Source organism: Dendropsophus ebraccatus, chromosome 4 (genome assembly GCF_027789765.1).
Source record: "Dendropsophus ebraccatus isolate aDenEbr1 chromosome 4, aDenEbr1.pat, whole genome shotgun sequence".
NCBI classification, from domain to species: Eukaryota; Metazoa; Chordata; class Amphibia; order Anura; family Hylidae; genus Dendropsophus; species Dendropsophus ebraccatus.
The window spans coordinates 99697714-99714073 of NC_091457.1; the positions used below are offsets into that span (position 1 = coordinate 99697714).

At 41.8% G+C, this 16360-nt stretch overlaps 1 protein-coding gene across 5 annotated transcripts in view; it reads right to left on the reverse strand.

Annotated features, from left to right (window-relative positions):
* HYDIN (HYDIN axonemal central pair apparatus protein) overlaps positions 1 to 16360 on the reverse strand; it is a 93103-nt gene that overhangs the window by 55717 nt on the left and 21026 nt on the right. For 4 of the 5 annotated variants that reach the window (XM_069966381.1, XM_069966382.1, XM_069966384.1 and 1 more), the window contains 13 exons: positions 11258 to 11457; positions 10967 to 11091; positions 9553 to 9754; positions 6611 to 6794; positions 5951 to 6050; positions 5744 to 5862; positions 5034 to 5257; positions 4408 to 4475; positions 4089 to 4324; positions 2585 to 2685; positions 2371 to 2506; positions 2041 to 2205; positions 415 to 567 (listed from right to left, as the gene is read on the reverse strand). In XM_069966381.1, the coding sequence (XP_069822482.1) occupies positions 415 to 567; positions 2041 to 2205; positions 2371 to 2506; positions 2585 to 2685; positions 4089 to 4324; positions 4408 to 4475; positions 5034 to 5257; positions 5744 to 5862; positions 5951 to 6050; positions 6611 to 6794; positions 9553 to 9754; positions 10967 to 11091; positions 11258 to 11457 (2013 nt within the window). The remainder of the gene's footprint in view (positions 1 to 414; positions 568 to 2040; positions 2206 to 2370; positions 2507 to 2584; positions 2686 to 4088; positions 4325 to 4407; positions 4476 to 5033; positions 5258 to 5743; positions 5863 to 5950; positions 6051 to 6610; positions 6795 to 9552; positions 9755 to 10966; positions 11092 to 11257; positions 11458 to 16360) is intronic. The other variant, XM_069966383.1, reaches the window with a different exon arrangement.

The window sequence follows — 16360 nt, forward strand, 5'->3', positions numbered from 1 at the left end:
ACAGGATGAGGGTGAGGGTGATAGAATTGGAATTTATGACATAAGGCATTTTCAGTTATAAGATAAGGGGTTTGAGGTTCCTGGGAGTAGTTGATTGCAAGTTAGAGACAAGACTACTGATTATTGTGGGGATAATTAGCACTCATCAGGGAGGTGCATGGCTTCAGTGCTGGGTGGTAATTATCAGTCTCCATAGGAACTTGGCAGAAGGCAGAAGAGAACTCTCATCATCAATCAAGAAGGATGGACTCTGTGCACACATCACCTGGAGAGTCTCACATTCCAGATGTACATTTACATAGACGGTGGACACAGCCCTGAACACAGGGGCTTTTAAAAAATATTAATGGTACTTATCTACGTTTATATCTGATGATCAGTGACATTTGCTACAGACCCCATGTGTGCACTCACCATTGTGGCCTGAAAGGGGGCGGAGATCAAGGACTGGTTGCACAGACGGATTGTTCTTGAAACGTTGGTGAGAACCGGGATATCACCAAAATCCACCTCACTAGGATCTACATGGACAACAGGCCCCTCTCCGATGCACTGGAGCTGAACTTCCTATGTGTAAAGCAAAGGTGGCTGTGTCAAGTAAATCACAGTGTCTCTATATAAAGGGTACATAGAAACTGGAACAGGGAAAACTGAACTGGAGGCAGCAACTCTGGACAAGCCATCTCTCTACAAATTATTAATATATGGAACCTATTTTCAGTTACCCTGACCTGCACTTGTTTTTACCAGAAATAGTGGCAGTAGGAAAGGACTCAACATTCTTTCTCCCCATCAGTGCCCCATAATGGAGGTGAAAAAGGATGGAACCAGTCACCACACAATAATTATCCATTAGGACTTTCTATAAATGTAAAAAATAGCAAGTGCTAGGTCAGAGGAGGTGCCAGGTGCTACACTACCCTGCACCTCCATGGACATGGTGAGACGGATAGGCTTCTCTTTTATGCTGCTGCCATCAGGGCGTATAAGTACACTTTAAGGCTATGTTCACACTACGTATGAGTCTGCCGTAGTTTGTATGCAGCCGTACATGTGCGGCTGAAAGTACGGCCGTGGGAAAAATAGACATGCGGCCGGATTGTGAACATGCGGGCGAACCGCGAACATACGCCCGTAGTAGAGTTATGCTTCCCTAGCTTGTTTCGAAGCGATCTGAAACAGGTCATTTACTTGGAAATCTTCGCCCAGCCCATCAAAACACACAGAACCTTTTGGATCTAAAAATCACGTTCAATTTGGCTGAAATAAGTACTCCGTACGGGACCGCATGGAAATCCACGGCCGTGAGTTGGAACATTTCCGTCCTCAAACAATGGTCTTGTTAATTTTTCACGGCGCCGTATATGATACGGCCGTAAGCTCATACGTGCATTGTGCGGCCGTATATCATATACTTTCAAGCGAACGTATCAACCTCAAAACTACGTACGTATATTCGCGGTTCGCACTACGGCCGGAAAGATACGTAGTGTAAACATAGCCTAAAGGTATATTCACACTTAATATAACACCATCCGTTGCAGCGTTTGGCTGTATCGGCTGCAGGAACATTATCTTTTTTCAACTGAATTGCGGCCACCATTGGGTGTGCCCGCAATTTAATTAACCATTGACTACAAAGTAAAGTACAGCCACTGGCCATACATTACATTGTGTGAACAGCTAACAGCGTCCAGAAATAATAGGCATATTAATTATTTTAACGCCTGTTCTAAAGAACGGATGTTAAAATAACGCTGATTTCATAGCAATGACCCTCCGTTCTTTTCTGAAAAATAAAGTTGTGTGGACCTAGGCTAAGGCTATGTTCCCACTAGGTAAAAAGAAGACAGCAGTGGAAATAGCCGTGACTGTTTAGAGACACTGGTAGAGGCAAAGCAGTCAACAAAAGTATACAAGTTTCAAAATGTTTTCTCCTCCCTTACACAAGTGTCACAAAGAGATGGGCATTAAACATTGGGTGGCTTATGTAAAGAGCTCAGCCGAACCGGGTGTAGTGATAGCGTGTGTATTCCTTACCAATGAAGGCTGAGTGCTTCCATACACAGCAATACGAGCCTTAACACTCAGCTCCCCAGTCCTCAGGGCTCTCAGTACAATAGGTACATCTACACTGCTATGTGCTTCAATGATTCCACGAGGCTTTGGACTGTCATACAGGATATCAGAGGAAGAATCTGACTCCTGCAAGAAGTGAAAGTATGTAACTGTCCATTATAGCATGCATGAAGATTAGATACCACAAAACTCCATACGTGTATTAGGTAAATATATTTTCCATATTTGTGTGCAAATTTTGTTCCAGTTTTCCCCATATTTTCCCTTACATAAAGGAAAGCAATGTCATACCTGTGCCCAGAAAACATAGCATCCCTTGAGGCTGCTAGGATTGTGCAGGGTTAGAGTTCTTTCATAAGGGAACTGCAGGAAGCACCGGTTATATGTTATGGCAATGTTCTCCACAAACAATGGCGGCACCACACACCTGAGTCAAAGGAGAGAACATCAGCACCAAGACCAGCTACAGAAATATAATGGCACATGACCACAATGTCTAACTTACCTGGCAGTTATTGGTAAGGCCAAAACCTCCTCTCCAATACCTTCCACATCCACCACTAAAGCCAGCTCATACTTCTTCAAGCTGTTAGAGCACAGGGTCACCTAGAAATATGAAGCCAGACATTGAGCTTCTGTTGGGTGTGTGTCTGGGTGCAACATTTATAAGGGGTCTAGGGTCTGCCAGTCAATGAGAGTGAAGATGCTACTTGTTACATTCAGGATCTTGTATAAGATATAAGCTTTATTGAAAGGCACAGTAAAAGCCTTCTCTGTGGAATGCTAGTGATTTCTTCCAATATGCTTGGCATTATGGCATTATCTAAAGAGTTCTTTAACACACAGCTAAGCATTGTGGGGCGGCTGGGAGTTGGGGAGTTTGTTGGAGGGCTGTGCTGGAAATCATTCACCTCCTGAAGTAGGCCGGGTCCCTCAAGTTAAACAAAGTCCTGAATCAGAGTTTTCCTTGGCAGAGGGGAAACTGCTGACAGCAGAGAGCGATGTTCATCCATCAGCAATCTATGATTAATTTATCATGAAGAACACACCGGGTCACCTGAATCAATAGTGGGCACTCCATGCCAGGGGCCTTGGCATGATTGAACAAATACATAATGCAAGTAATGACACAGGTTACCCAAGGAAAGGCACAGGTAGAAGGGGGAGCAGCTGTCTGTCTGAATATTCTGCTAGGGAGATGCAGGGTAGCTATCAGCACTGTACTCCAGTGTGTGCCCCTCGAGGTGCTTGGATGTCATCTCTGCAGGAATCTATTATTTAAGAGTCATACACTGATGACACAGGATACCGACTGGTATCAGGCCATTGCAAACTTTTCCGATGCAGATTATCCTTTTCGTTTTCCTGTCAAACCCACCAGTCACAGTTCATACACCAAGCTAAAGGGTGTCAAATCAACTCTTACTGCAAAATGCCTTCCATATCACAAAGACATCCCCTCCTGTAGGAAGATTAAGCCTGGTGTCAAGAAAACTGCTAGATTTTAACAGGTGAATAACATTGCTTACCTTGTTTAAATGGTACCTGTCAAGAGGTGGCAGATTTTTTTTTTGTTACGGCTGAGCAATATATAAGAAAATATGAGCAGCTGCTTAGCACCTTGACTCCCTGCAGCTTACTGCCAAGCACAAAGCTGCACACTTCAAATTGCTTTGGCCTTTTTTGTGATGAAACAACATGAGCACAAGAAATGTTTGCTCACCATTAGAAGTCTGTCTTGATGTGCCCAACCCCTCCCGATGTGCCAATCTCCAAGACTGATGCTCATTTAATGAGCCTACTACACGTGTATCCCTTTACATCTCTTATTCATCGCCACATAACCCCTATTACAAGGGAAGATGTGCTGCCAATGAATCAGCTGAAGCACAGGCATTTGTTCATTCATCAGGTGATCGCTGGGCCTATTACCCAGGGCTGTTATTGACCTATTTGGCTGACAAATTGCCCAGTGTAATAGAGCCCTAGGGGTATCTGCTGTACACTACCTCAATGTCTAGGACTCCCTGGGAGCGGATAGTTCCTTTAGAGGGCTTGATAGTGAATTCACAAGGTCTCCAGCCTCCATTCTGTAGTCTTCTCCTAAGTGCTGTACTGTCTTCAACGATGTGAGTGTGACTGGTGATGCTCAGGTCACCACTCCCATCTCCAGGAACCCGCAGACTGAAGCTCATGGGAACCAGAGATGTGTTATTAAGAGAACATGTCAGAGTTTGTGGAAATCCTGGAGAGACATAATTTCCCATAAAAAAGAGTAATTTCTGACTGGAATTCTTTTATTTCTGCGGATGTCAAGATAACACTCACCAAAAGACACATCCCCAAAGTGTAAGGCTGGCACATTGAAGTGGAAAGTGGGTCCAATGATGCAACCCCTGTAGAGAACAATCACCACATAAAATAAATAATCGCTAATACTTATGTGACAATCCCATGACTACTGCACACAGACCATGACAGAAAAAGCTACTCCCATCATATGGAGGAAACTGGAAGTAGTGATCATATCATTTACTCTGGGGTCCCTATCTGACTAACCACATCACCTTATCAGGAGGGAGTCCCTACCTTTTTTCCATCTGAGAATCCTTTTTTAAGCTCTCAATCTACAAGCCTCACCCCCAAAAACAGAAACACAAAGTACAGACATATTCCACCCTGCAAAGTGTCTGTTTATATTCATGTATATATACTCAAAGATATTTTATATTTGGATACATCATCTCATCAGAGGTCCCAACTAACAGTCCACATCATCCTATCAGGGGCCCCGTCTTACAGTCCACATGACTTCATCAGGGGCCCTTATTTAACCGTCTACATGACAGTTTTAGCAGCCCCATCTGACAGTCCACAGGACCTTATTAGTGGCCTCTATATAATTGTCCACATTACTTAATCAGGAGCCCCTACTTTTATATCATGCTATTTACCTTACGGTTAATATAACATCATCAGGACTTCCATCCACATGGAAGTGGAAATCCTCTCTGAACTCCCCCAAAATGCTGCAACAGAGAGAGATCTGGCAAGCCTGGTTTCCATCAGGTAGGATGATGCCCTCACTGGGAGTAAAGGTAAAGCAGGTAGCCAGGGCGGAGGTGTGAGGTGCCAGACTGAATATTCCATCAATGGCACCTTGGTTTGTCAGGATGACCTTTGGAGAGAAAACACAGATTTTACTATGAAGATTAAATATCAGCACTATTCATTTACCAGAGTTTTTAATGTAAGGCATCATAAAAATTTAGGAAGTTCTCATGTTCATGTCCACAGACAGAGACTCTAAGTATGTGTTGTTTTATTATACCACACAAAGAAGGCTCTGGGAAATACCCAAGTGGCTATAAAAAGAAAAGAAAGCCCCAATAAGCAAGGAAGAGCAGCTGAGGGGATGCATCAGGATAGGTGACCCATTCATGTAAGGAGATGAGATAATACCTCATCATATATCTTCACTATTGTCCAATAATAAAACAAGGACACTTTTACATGTATCATATAAAGGGAAAATTGTGTCACTGGGCCAAGATGGAACTACTTCTAGGGTACAAAGGATAGCTATGTGTGATGGAGACGAGTGACTTCATCAGGAGGATTACCATCCTGCAGACTATGGAGACACATGAAGTAAAGCACTGACCTCGTAGTTGTGTGCAGACCCAACAAACACCTTCCCAATGTCCAACTCATCAAAGTTGAAGCGGAGTTTCGGCCCCAGACCCTCTCCTCGAATCCGCAAGGGTAATCTGGTTTCTCGACCTGCAGGAAAGAAATGGTATGAAAACTCTGCAAGGATATCATGCAGAGGGTGCAGGTGCAGAGAGGTTCAGCTCCCTATAAAAGATACCTGTAATATCACAGTAGACAGTACGCTGGTATATTTTTGCAGCCTGAGGTTTAAAGAGCACAGTGACTTGCACAGAAGAGTTGGGCCAAACATCTCCTTCCTGTCAAGAGATACACATAAAAAGAATAAGAAATGAAAGCTCGGTGAAAGCTCAGGAACATAATCCTTTAGCAAATAAAGCTAAAATACTGTCTATGAAAAAGTCTGTAACTTTATAATTAAGTCCTCCCAGTATTAAACACCTCTGTGTGCTATCAGTGACTAGGAACATTGTAACCCTGCATGCTGGTTTCGAAGTGAGCACTATGATTAACATAAAGGACCTGATTTACTAAGGGTAAATCTTGAAAACCATAAGTTTCCCAAACCGACGATGTGTCCTGTTGCCCTTAGTAAATCAGGCAGCATTTTCACATGGAAAAAGTAAAACCTGACCATCCCGCCACACTAGAAGTGGCAGATTTTTAGTCTGTAAAAAAGTGACAGTTTCTATAATAAATAGTTTTAAAGCAAAAAATTACAAATGTGTTGGTTTTTAGAGATTTTTGTCGGGTACAATGTAAGTAAATTTAGTGAAAGGAGAAACTGATGGGTAAAAACTAGTTAAAAAATGCAATCACAAGTCCCACAATATGAAGAAGCTAGTGTGTACACACTAACCACAGGTTCTATTTGAAACACTGTATCTGTAAATAACATGGCGTTGTTTTCAGCTTCTCTACGTCGGTTGTGAAAGGTGCGGCTGAGGATCGAGAGCCGTTCACGGAGACTAGGATCTGCTCTACATTCATCCAAGAATCGGTCAGTCTCTTCCTCTTCCTCAATGAGCAAATCACTGCAGAATCTGAAGATTAGAAATTAAAGTAAATTTTTACCAGCAACAAATGAAAGGAGAAAAAAAAAAAAAAAATGTATCCTAAGAAAATGCATGTCAAATAATTTAACTGTTAAAGTTCACGATTTGAGAACATTGAGAGGACTGAGATAAGGCTGTGTTCTTACATGTTGTAGGATCATTGCAGTACTGTCATAATGCTGCAATGTTTTTAATGAAATTACACAGTACTGAAATGTGTGAACACATAGATACAAACACAACAACTATGGGCAAAATTCCAAATAATCAAATTATCTTTATTTATCATAATTATCTACAGCATGATGTAAAAAAAAGTTTTTTTTTTCTTAACATAATAATTTTTTTATTTTTTTTTAAAAACAACACATATAGGTGAAATTACATAGAATTAAAAAAAGACCAAGCAATAGAATCATATAACAAGGTACGGGTGCTAGGAGATATCTGGTAAAGTGCCTTATCTGTTAGTTAACATAGCCCCAGCCTGGTTAACAGTGTCTAAACAATAATCTATACAGATAAATCCTTAATAAGATTAGCACTTACCAATCTAAAGGCCCTATTCCACCAACAGATCTGACGACAGATTATCTGCCAAAGATTTGAAGCCAAACCCAGGAGTGGATTTGAAAAGAGGAGAAATCCAGTCTTTCCTTTATGACCTGATCTCTGTTTATAGTCTGTTCCTGGGTTTGGCTTCAAATCTTTGGCAGATAATCTGTCGTCAGATCTGTTGGTGGAATAGGGCCACTATGCCAGGCACAGCTGTCCCTACGTACGTTTCGCCAATACAGGCTTCTTCGGGGGAACTGGGCAGTTCCCAAAGTTGTTGTGTTTGTATCTATCTGAGTGGTGGGTTGTTCAGATCGTTTGGTAGAGTGACACCCAGTGGTGCAGGGTTGTATTGCGCTCTCTGCATTTAGTGTGGTTACCAACTCTCTCTATCTCTAACCTTTTTGTGTATATTTAAATGTGTGAACACAGCCTTAGCAGAGATCATGTATCTACATTACACAGCAATCAGCAGCTCCATAGCTGCAAGTAAGGCTGGGTTCACACTGCATTTTTGCAATCCATTCAACGTATCCATTTTTAATTGGTTACTTTTAAAGTACAGATAATGTAGTCAACACTAGTTTTGTGTCCGTTAAAATAAACGCATCCGTTTCAATCTGTTTTTTTTTTTTATAATGGAAGTCAATGAAAAAAAGGATCCAAACGGATGACATACAATTGCATCAGTTTTTTTCCTAAAACGTATACGTTAAATGGATTGCAAAAATGCAGTGTGAACCCAGCCTTAACTACATATTCCAGCATGTCTTTCAAGGAAAGTATTAGGCACATGAAGTGTTATAACTGGATCACAAAAAGTTCTGCATGTTTCTAATATACTTTGGGGGAGACCTTGTGCAAAGTAAAAGTAGAGTAGCTGCCTAAACCAAACAATTTAATTCCAGCTTTCATCATTAAAAGGCCTCTAAAAAAGGAAAGAAGTAACCAGTTTAGTTGCTATGTGCAACTACTCCTCTTTTTCTTTGCACAAGGTTTAATAAATGTCCCCCTTTGTGTCTCCATTCCACACCACTTTGAAGATCTCTGCTTGCTGTCAGTGACAGAAACATTCACTGGCAGTACAGAGCAGCTCCAGACTCTGGCTAAGTAAGGACACTGGGCACTGACTTTGCTCTTAGTTAAAGTGCTTTCTTCAGCACAAGATCATTCATCTCTGGTTAATGTCATTAAAAATTGAGGGGAGTGGAGAAGTCTCTCAGCTGTGGCCCTCGGGGGCAAACACTGGCCCAGTTGTAGAGTCTGCTTTAACCCTTTTCCTTCATGGAGGATGTGGTCCCATTTATTATTTGCCCCGTTAATGAGGCAGCACTTTGTAGACATTACTGTGCGCCCCCGTCAGAGGCGCTGGATCCAGCTGTTAAATATTAAACGGGCACAAGAGCAATTAGTGCAGAATTGCCACTTCCGATTACCAAGTACAAACACGCAGGACATGCCGGCATCTCGTTATTACTTTTACTTTCATGTAGTCAGTGGCGTGTTGTCATTTTATATAATTCAAACAGACATATAGTTCTGCAGACTGGCAGCACCACTGATCGCATGACAGCCTGCACACAGAGAGATTAACCCCTGCCACACCAAACAGCTAGGGGAGAAGATTTGTGTGACATGCTCCAGCACTATCGCCATTACTTATTCCTTCATACTTGATAAGGGCTGCTCATGAGTACCCCCATCCCCCATGTGTAGACATTAGTAAATGGTTCATGTGTCTCCTCATTCCCATGTGTACAGTTGTAACTCCTGCCTTCCTGATCACATGGAACTATGATGATATAGATATAAACACTGATCAAGGCGATTTATAAATCTTACACATGTCATGTACAGGAGACAAAAGGTACAGGTACAAAAATTAAGAAGACAGCATCTGTTTAGTGTCAGTGCTGTATGTTTGTATGTTATGTATGTCATTATGTGTATATGTGTCAATTCAGTGTATACCTGTGTGTTCCAGTGTAGTACCAGCGTATCAGCACAGTGTGCACTAGTGTGTCATAGCAGTGTGCACCAGTTTGTACCAGTATGGCAGTGCAATGTGCCCCAGAATGTGCCAGTGTGTCAGCACAGTGTGTGTCTATGATCCCTTGAGTGTCAGTACAGAGTAATACCTTTGTATTACAGTACTACAGGCCTAACAATCCAGAAGCTAGTGGGGCATTACCTTTGCTTCTGATGTTCCTCCTCGCTCTGAGAGACAAACTCTTTCCACAGGAAGTGAACAATGATGTCACTGCGATTGTATATGGTCACTGTCCTCTGATTGGCTAAGGACAGGAAGGTCTTCTCAATGGTTAGTGAATTCTTGTCTAGGCGCACATTCACATCGGCAGCAGCTCCATACAGGCTGACACGCACATCCTCACCTGAGGAAAAACATCACGGCCCAGAAGAGGTCATACATGACATATATAACTCTATAGGACCTGTTCTCTTCTCGCTATCTATGTGTGTGTTTTACATATAAAGTACAGCCTCCTCATTGTACTATGTTCACATTACAGTGCAAATCTTTGGTTTGCAGCATCTTCTTCCCTTTTCAGTCCTGGCACAGTTTCAGTCATTGGATACTCTTCATTTATCCCAACAAGTCAACAGCTCGATGTTAACACTGATAATGGTCATTGTCAAGTGGAAAATAAGCTGGGTCACCGATCCTATAACAAGCTGTAACATGAGAGACCACCCTAGCTTGTTGTCCTACACTATCTCTACATGTGTCTTCTGGAGCTCCCTATGTTACATTTAATGCACTCACGTCTATATCTACATGTGTTCTCCAAATTTCCCCATGTCACATTACATGCTATCATCACTGTAGTCCATGTCTATACATGTCCTCTGAATTTCCCCATCTCACATTACATGCACTCCTCCAACAATACAACTAAATGTGTCTTACAGGTCCCTCCATGTTCTTAAATGGGCGCTTTGTCCTAGTCTACATCTACATATGTCCTTTAGAACTCCCTATTGTTTATTGTTCATATTCTTGCCCATGATTGTATGTGCCTATACTTTGCTTTCGAAAAATTGTTTAACCGAATAAAAAATATTTTAAAAAAATATCACCAATCAACTACCACAAATTCGAGTAGTCTTTTAAAGTGACTCTGTACCCACAATCTGTCCCCCCCAAACCACTTGTACCTTCAGATAGCTGCTTTTAATCCAAGATCTGTCCTGGGGTCCGTTCAGCAGGGGATGCAGTTATTGTCATAAAAACAACTTTTAATCTTTCAGCGCTGTGTCTAACGGCCGGGGCTTACATTTGTATATGCATTAGGCTGGCACCACCTCTTTGTCCTTCCTCCCCACCCTCCTCATCATTAGGATGAGGAGAACTCCTTTCTCAGAGCCCCAGAATTAATGACACTTTAAAATAGTAAAATAATGATGATACATTTTACATACACATGCCCTCCAGATATCTCCATATCACATTACAAGGACTCATTGTCCTAGTCTACAACAAGACTTGTCCTGCAGATCGCATATGTCATGACAATGACTCATTGGCCTACTCTACATCTACACGCGTATTCCAAATCTCAGGATTTGGTATCACGAACAATTACCTGTGTCATAATGGACCAATAGCTCCTGTTTGTGATCACCAACCTCCAAAGGCTTGAACTCAAGGATAACCTGCATACTGTTCCCTACATCAAGCGTTCCAGACACTGGCTGTACATGGAAAGGCCTGTAACAAAAAATTATTAAAAACATGCTTAACATTCTCTTTACTACTTTTCCACATTCCCATGCACCTGGAACCAACACAGTCAGCTGCAGGACTCTAACTTGACCCTTTATTCATCAGGCCAGACAACACTAGAGTAACTTCAGACCACAACTCATTTCCTTACCTCTTCGTCAGAAGCTGAAATCGTGCTTCACGATTCCCAATGTTCCGCACTAGGAGCGTCTTCTGGGTGTTGTACTTGACGGGACAGACCTCAAAATTTAACTGGTCTGGAAAGTCCAGTACAGCACGGGCTCCAATCGCTTGGATGGGGACCACAAACTTCTCTCGTTCAGTAATGCAAATCAATTCATGAACATAGTCCTAAATGTAACAAAGACCAGAGAAGGAAAATTCTCACATCAGCATTTGACAGATAATTTTACAATTTTTTAAAACAGTAGAGGAACAGTGTAAAACCCTGAGTATATGGCACTTCCTAGAACAAATATACAAATGCATTGCAGTGTTTTGTGTGTCTGCTTTCACAAGCCAGAGTACTGTCTCCCTGCACATTTCTTTAGATTTTGTATTTTAGTATAGCACACATGGGGGAGTAGCTGTCTCTATTTTCATTGTTCATCCCCTCCATCTTTCCATCGATTTTTAACAACTGTTTATTTATTTGTAGAACTGTGGTTCAATAGGCATCATAACATAAAACATGTAAATGCTATTTGGCTATTTGAAAAATAGGGTCACAGACAGAGTAAAAAGCAAGAGTGTTCCTTCCCTGTGGTCTATATTAACGGTGGACGGACTGCCTGGCCGACGACTTTTGCGTATCATTTAAGTGTCTCTGCATCTTTGGAGTGCTGTGAGGCATCTTGCTGCATTCATGGATATCCCACAGGAGGCACCAATGTGGGATGATAGTAATTTACCACATCTTATATCGTTTTATGACACAAGATTTTTGATTAAAGTCTAGGTGGACTGTACCTGCCCAAATTTGGAAGCAGAGCCCCCGCCCTGCAAACCCTACCCACTTGGCTAGCCCGGAGCAGAATGGCAAAAAGTCAATGAATGTGTGACTTTTTGCTGATCTGTGCCAGACACAGACTTTGATGACTTTCCCTGCAGTTTTTAGTCTCCAGTATTATGTTAGTACTCCAAGGTCATGTTTTTGGTCTGAATGCTACTAAAACAGATAGTCATGAGGAATACCGTCTATCCCAGTAGATGCCGCTCTCAAGAGTGTGACAGACAACACAAGGGAAAAGCTGTTTGTTGTGTCAGGTGATGCAACAGAATATTTCAGACTTTCTAAGACATTACAGCACCCGGGTAGCTTATTTCCCCCAGGCAGTATCATGGCGACTGGATGTTTGGTTAAACAGAACTTTAAAAACAAAGTTTATTCAAGGGCAATTCCCAGGAACATAATGTAAATGGTTTTTAAAGTAATCCCATATGGTGCCAAATAGTGTAAGCACCTGCTCTCTAATATACTTTCTGTTTAATCCTGTAGACATGCCATAAACATCTCTTCTTCAGACCCCCTATATCAGTTGCCCTCCTGTCCAAAATCTACTTGATGTTCAGTGATATCTGTGAAACTTAGATTTGGGAAAGCTGGTTAACAACCACTTTCAGGCCTTTATTTGGAGTTCATGCTTCCCTAGGGACTTTAACCCCTTGCCTCTTCAGCCTGTTTTGGCCTTAATGCCCAGGGCCAATTTTTCAAATCTGACCTGTGTCTTTTTATGTAGTTATAACTCTGCTCTGCTTTTAACTATCGCGGTTATTGTGAGATATTGTTTTTTTTCGTGACATGTTCCTCTTTATGTTTGTGGTAAACGTTGGTTGATACACTCAGTCGTTTTTGGTAAAAAAAAACCACAACATTTGCGCAAAAATTCGAAATTTTTTTCAATCCTTTAGGGTACAAACCCACTTGACGTATTTGCTGCGTGAATCAGTCTTAAAAATAAGCAGGCAAAACGCAGGTTGGCTTTATACAATTGTTCTGCGTTAAAATACGCAATTGCGTATTTTTGAAGCGTGAAGCTTGTTGTTAGCAAAGCATCAGTTGTTAACAACCTGTTCGAAAAACGCATGTAGCTTCACGCTTCAAAAATACGCAATTGCGTATTTTAACGCAGAACAATTGTATAAAGCCAACCTGCGTTTTGCCTGCTTATTTTTAAGATTGATTCACGCAGCAAATACGTCAAGTGGGTTTGTACCCTTATATTCAATTCTCTTTTTCTGAGAAAAATAGGTATGTCACATAAACTAATTATTACTGCAACATCTACAACATGTCTACTTTATGGTGACATCATTTGGTGAACGTCCTTTTACATTAGGATGTTAGAGGGCTTCAAAATTCTGCAGTGATTTTTCAAATTCACATTTTTTTAGGAACCAGTTCAGTTCTGAAGTGGATTTGTGGGGCCCGTATGTTAGTTACCCCCATAAATCCCTCTACTGTAAAGACTGCACCCCTCAAAGTATTCAAAGTAACATTTCATAAGTTTATTAACCCTTTAGGTGTTTCGCAGAAATTTAAGCAAGTTGGAGGGGAAATTTAAATTTTTCATTTTTTGGCAGATATTCTATTTTAATCCATTTTTTTCCTCTAACACAGCACATACTAAATGAGAAATGAAACTCAATATTTATTCCCCATATTCCAATGTTTATAGAAATCCCCCATAGGTGGCCGCAGTGTGTCACCTGACTCAACCACAGGCCGCAGACATGACAGCCTTGTGTATTTTTGGGGTCTTATCTTATTTCAGGTTTTTTATAGTCATTATATCATGCCACGGAGGCCTTGGGGTGCAAAAATATTTGTGTAAGAGAAGTTGACGTTCCCATCGGTACCATTCAGGGGGACATGTGACACCCTGATAAGTTTGTTATGAGGTGGTATGAATAAAAAAACACAATTTAGCAGCAGTTTTTCACCATTTTTTTGAACGCTGTTTACTATACGTCACATATGACATGTTATCTTTATTCATCAGGTCGGTACGGTTACAGTGATATCTATTTTATATAGCTTTTGTTATAGCTTATGGCATTTATGCTATAAAAAACTGTTTGTGTCTTGCATATTGTAAGACCTGTACTATTTAAATTTTTTCGCCAATGGAGTTATGTGAGGGCTTTTTTTTTGCGGCATAAGCTGACATATTTAGTGGTACACCTTTTGGGTACATGTGTCTTATTAATAGCTTTTTTCTATATTTTTAGGGGGCGGGATTAACAAAAAAATGTCATTTTGGTTAGTTTTTATTAATTTTTTAATGGCATTAATCGGGCAGTATAATTAATGTAACGAGTTTATAGACGGGGTCATTACGGACGCGGCGATACCAAATATGTGTACTTTATTTATAGGGGATCATTTATAAAGGGGGATAGGGAATGTGTATATTTATTTATATTTATTCATATATTTAATTATTTAATTTATTTGTTTTAATTATTTATGCATTATGTTTATGCGTTTTGTGTTTTTTTTTACTTTTCAGGTTACAGTATAGTGCATTACAGCACATGATGTGTGCTGTAAAGCACTATACTGTATAGTGAATGAGCAGTCAGTGTTACAAACTGACTGCTCATTCAAACGATCAGAGGGAGATCGGAGGGGGGTGCAACGGGACGGAGCATGGGGGGATATGGGGGGGGCGACGTGGACGATGCACGGGTATGGGGATCGGGGGAGGGGCGGCAGATCAGGGCCACGGCGAGGGAGATCTGAAGAGGGGGGGGGCGATCTGGGAAGGGGAATGGCCGGCAGGAGGAGGCAACGTGCCGCAGCCTGCTCCCGCCGGCCGATCACCGGGAGGCCACTGAATCTCCCCAGAGATGCTGCGGTTACATCGAACGCAGCGTCTATGGGGTTAACTGCCAGGGGGGAGCGCGGCTCCCCTCCGGGCAGTGGCAGCAGGAGGAGTCTGTGTGACACAGCCTCCTCCCGCTGCCCGATCGCATCTAGGGACAGAGGGGGGAGGCAGGGAAAGCATGACTTTCCTGGAACATCATGTTGCGGGTACTACCTGCTTTTCATGAAGTTCCAGGAAGGTCATTTTGTGGCAAGGGGTTAAAGAAGTCCGTCTAAAATTTTTTGTATAAGTATTGTATTGCCCCCCAAAAGTTATACAAATCCTCAATATACACTTATTACGGGAAATGCTTATAAAGTTCTTTTTTCGCTGCACTTACTATTGCATCAAGGCTTCACTTCCTGGATAAAATGGTGATGTCACGACCCGACTCCCAGAGCTGTTCAGGCTGTGGCTGCTGGAGAGGATAATAACAGGGGGACACTGAGGGACACAGGGCACTGGAGGGACACTGAGCATCCCCCTGCCATCATCCTCTCCATCAGCCACAGCCCGCACAGCTCTGGGAGTCGGGTCATGACATCACCATGTTATCCAGGAAGTGAAGGCACATGTAATAACTGCAGCCAGACGTGTAGTAGGGAAGAGTTGTCTCTTTTCTGTTTTTCAGATACGGGTAACCTGAGGGCTATGGCAGACTTGATGGACTACGTAGATGACTGTTTATTTAATAAAATGGTCAACAAGGAGTATGGGGTGTTTTTATTTCTTCTCTGGTGCATTGTTTATTTACTCACTGTACTTGTAGTAGAACGATCTATCTGAAGGATGGTGTCCATTACTAAGCAGAGGCTTAGTGTTAGTCCGTGAAATGGGGTTATCCAGCGCTACAAAAACATGGGCATTTTCTTCCAGAGACAACACTAGTCTTGTCTCCAGTTCAGATGTGGTTTGCAATTAAGTTCCGTTTACTTCAATGGAACTGAGTTACAAAACCCCAACCAAACTGGAAACAAGAGTGGTGCTGTCTCTGAAAGAAAGTGGCCATGTTTTGTAGTGCTGGATAACCTCTTTAACCCTCGCATTATTATCACAGTACGCCACAGGGATACTGGGAAGAGCACTGTACCACTATTCCTGGAGTATCAAAAAATGGTGTTTCTAGTGTGGAGCAGTAGCAGACTAGTATTATTACATGGGGGGGGGGGGGCAAATAAATGTCCCTTCCTACCCTGGTGTTACTAGGCTGCTATAGAGGGGACACCCTATATGTTTTTGTAAAAAATAAATAATTTAACAAATGTATAGCATCCTCCTTTTTTCCATAACTAGCCTGGGGTAAAAAAGAAACAGCAGCAGCTTTAGCACCTTTAGTAACATTTCATTTTTTCTGGTTTGGGTACAGGTTCTCCTAAAGGCGAATG